The sequence below is a fragment of the Pinus tabuliformis genome, chromosome 1_1 (genome assembly GCF_031772625.1).
Source record: "Pinus tabuliformis cultivar Carrire ecotype Pingquan chromosome 1_1, CPIR1, whole genome shotgun sequence".
Classification (NCBI taxonomy): domain Eukaryota; kingdom Viridiplantae; phylum Streptophyta; class Pinopsida; order Pinales; family Pinaceae; genus Pinus; species Pinus tabuliformis.
In genome coordinates this window covers 917,547,102-917,549,573 of record NC_142297.1, presented here as the reverse complement: position 1 = coordinate 917,549,573, position 2,472 = coordinate 917,547,102, and the positions used below count along the sequence as shown (strand labels likewise).

At 38.6% G+C, this 2,472-nt stretch overlaps 1 protein-coding gene across 1 annotated transcript; it reads left to right on the top strand.

The window, feature by feature from the left end:
- The first annotated feature begins 854 nt into the window (after window positions 1-854).
- Window positions 855-2,125, top strand: LOC149217389 (pathogenesis-related 5 protein Cup a 3-like). Its single transcript, XM_089391356.1, has 2 exons — window positions 855-1,038; window positions 1,153-2,125. The coding sequence occupies exons 1-2, from the start codon at window positions 963-965 to the stop codon at window positions 1,776-1,778; spliced, it is 702 nt and encodes a 233-aa protein (XP_089247482.1). The 5' UTR covers window positions 855-962; the 3' UTR covers window positions 1,779-2,125.
- Window positions 2,126-2,472: the final 347 nt, after the last annotated feature.

The window sequence follows — 2,472 nt, the reverse complement described above, 5'->3', positions numbered from 1 at the left end:
CATGCCAATAATGATTGTGCAGTCCTGCCAATAGTTATTGCCTAATCCTTACCCTCAGTGATTGCGCAGTCCCCGCCAACAACGATTGTACAGTTCTCACTATCAGTGATTGCATAGTTCCCAATGATAGCAATCCTCTGCATATAGTGATTGAGCATTCCTGCTTGACAGTGAGATTATACTTCTTCAGGTAAAAACTGTCACACTGTGAGATTATAGGTCTTTTATGAAGCGTTGGGTCGGCAAAAAAAGACAAGTAAACTCGAGTTGTTGGTCTTTACTAAAATTGCATTCAATATACACAACCAAATTATATCCTTCGACGAAAACAAATTACAGATAACACCTTTGAAAATCCAAAAGGAATTCAATATACAACCAAATTCCATCCTTGGACGAAAACAAATTACGAATTAACAGCTTTGAAAAACCAAAAAAAAAGGCGAAAATAACACATTGGCAGCGGCGCCTATTACGGACCGGGTAATCACGTGGCCATACTTTGTAAGTTACCGATTTTGGTAGAAGTCTTAGTGGTAGAAGTCGGGAGTTTATAGGGATGTTTGGGATTTAAAAAAAGGGATAAATTTGAACCCTACTAATGCTGCTATTATATTTCAAATCTCTGCTTATTCATGTAAATTTTATGGCCAAAAGAGGGTACGCAAGTAATTTTCTAAGAGGATTAGCTTACTCCGTGTCGTGGTTTACTGTAGCTCCGGAATTTTCGACACTGCGCGCCAACAAAAGACAATAATCTTATCTGAACTTCATCCGTGTTTCATACGCTACTCCTCGGTTCATGTGTGTGGATCGCTACTACCTTGTCTATATATATAGCGTGTGACTCGCCTGTGGTATCCGTGCATAAAAACTAAGCAAGCTCATTTGCAATTGATTGCGCTGTGTTTGAGTAGTGTTTGTTCATTGTATTGTGTTTAACTTGCTTCCTGGTCTTAGCAATGGGGGGAAGAACAATAACTATTTCGGTTTCAGTTGCAGCAACTCTAGCTTTAGGATTACTGGTTTATCTTCAAGGTGGTACTCCCCCAATTCAAATCTACTCTATTTTATGAGAATTACATTAACGAGCGATGTGTATATCTTACTTATATGTCATCATTAAATATGTGTTTGCTTTCCCAACCGCAGGAGTTGAAGCTGCAACATGTGTGATCCAGAATAAGTGTTTGTTCACTGTGTGGGCCGCGGGAATTTCCGTAGGTGGCGGTCAAGCGCTCACACAAGGCCAATCATGGAGTGTGGACGTGCCCGCAGGGACAAGTGCAGGCAGATTTTGGGGACGTACGGGCTGCTCCTTCGACGTCTCTGGTAAAGGCAGCTGCAACACTGGTGACTGCGGTGGCTTGCTCAGCTGTCAAGCCGCTGGACGGCCTCCTGCAACGCTGGTTGAATATACTCTGAATGGGGCCAACGGTCGAGACACATACGACATCTCTCTCGTTGATGGATTTAATCTGCCTCTCTCCATAACTCCCTCGGACTCTAGCTGCCCAACAGTTGACTGCAGCAGCAACATAACTGCGAGCTGCCCTACAGAATTGAAAGTGGTCGATGGATGCGATAGTGCTTGTGCTGCTCTGAATACTCCCCAATACTGCTGCACGGGAGACTACGCCAGCAACTGCCCTCCCACCAACTATTCCAAGTTCTTCAAGGGGCTGTGCCCACATGCCTATAGCTATGCCAAAGACGATAATACTAGCACCTTCACTTGCACTTCTGGTGCTAATTATAACATCGCCTTTTGCGGTTAATAAGAGATGATAATATGCATCCCACTAAACATAAATATATTTATTTTCCGTAGTATCATAATCATAATCATAATCATTAATAAGGGTACACTAGAATCCTCTGCAATAAAAGGGTGTGGAATTCAATTAAGATTGAATGATTACGAGCCTTCGCTGAATATTGTATATCATCATATTCCTAAATAGAGTATATCATCATATTCATAATCATAATAAAACCACTGCATTCACATGCATGCTTGTTCCACGCAGTATGTCGATTCAGATTGATTATAATTTTGTAATTAATGTACCGTTCTGTCATTCGTAAATTATATGATAATTTTGGTAGTTTTAAATTTTAATAACTAACCGGCTTTTGGTGGACAGTGTAAAATCTTAATATGATTTAACATTGTTTTTAGCCGATTAAAAATCATAAATAAACACGAAACCAAATTGCTTCAATATAATATAAAAAACTTGATTGCGTGATCTGAATGTTCTAAGTTTGTGCTTTTATAAATTTTCGGTTAATTTATTAATTTGTTAAAATTATGAAGTAGGATTTCCCTTTTAACATGAAATTTTATATATTAAGTTTTAAATATTGTTTTGGAAAATTTAAAATTTTTAGGAATATTTTATTAAAAACTATTATCCTATGAGATTGATAATTTTTGAGATTGAACTTTTTCGTGGCTCTCTTCCTCTT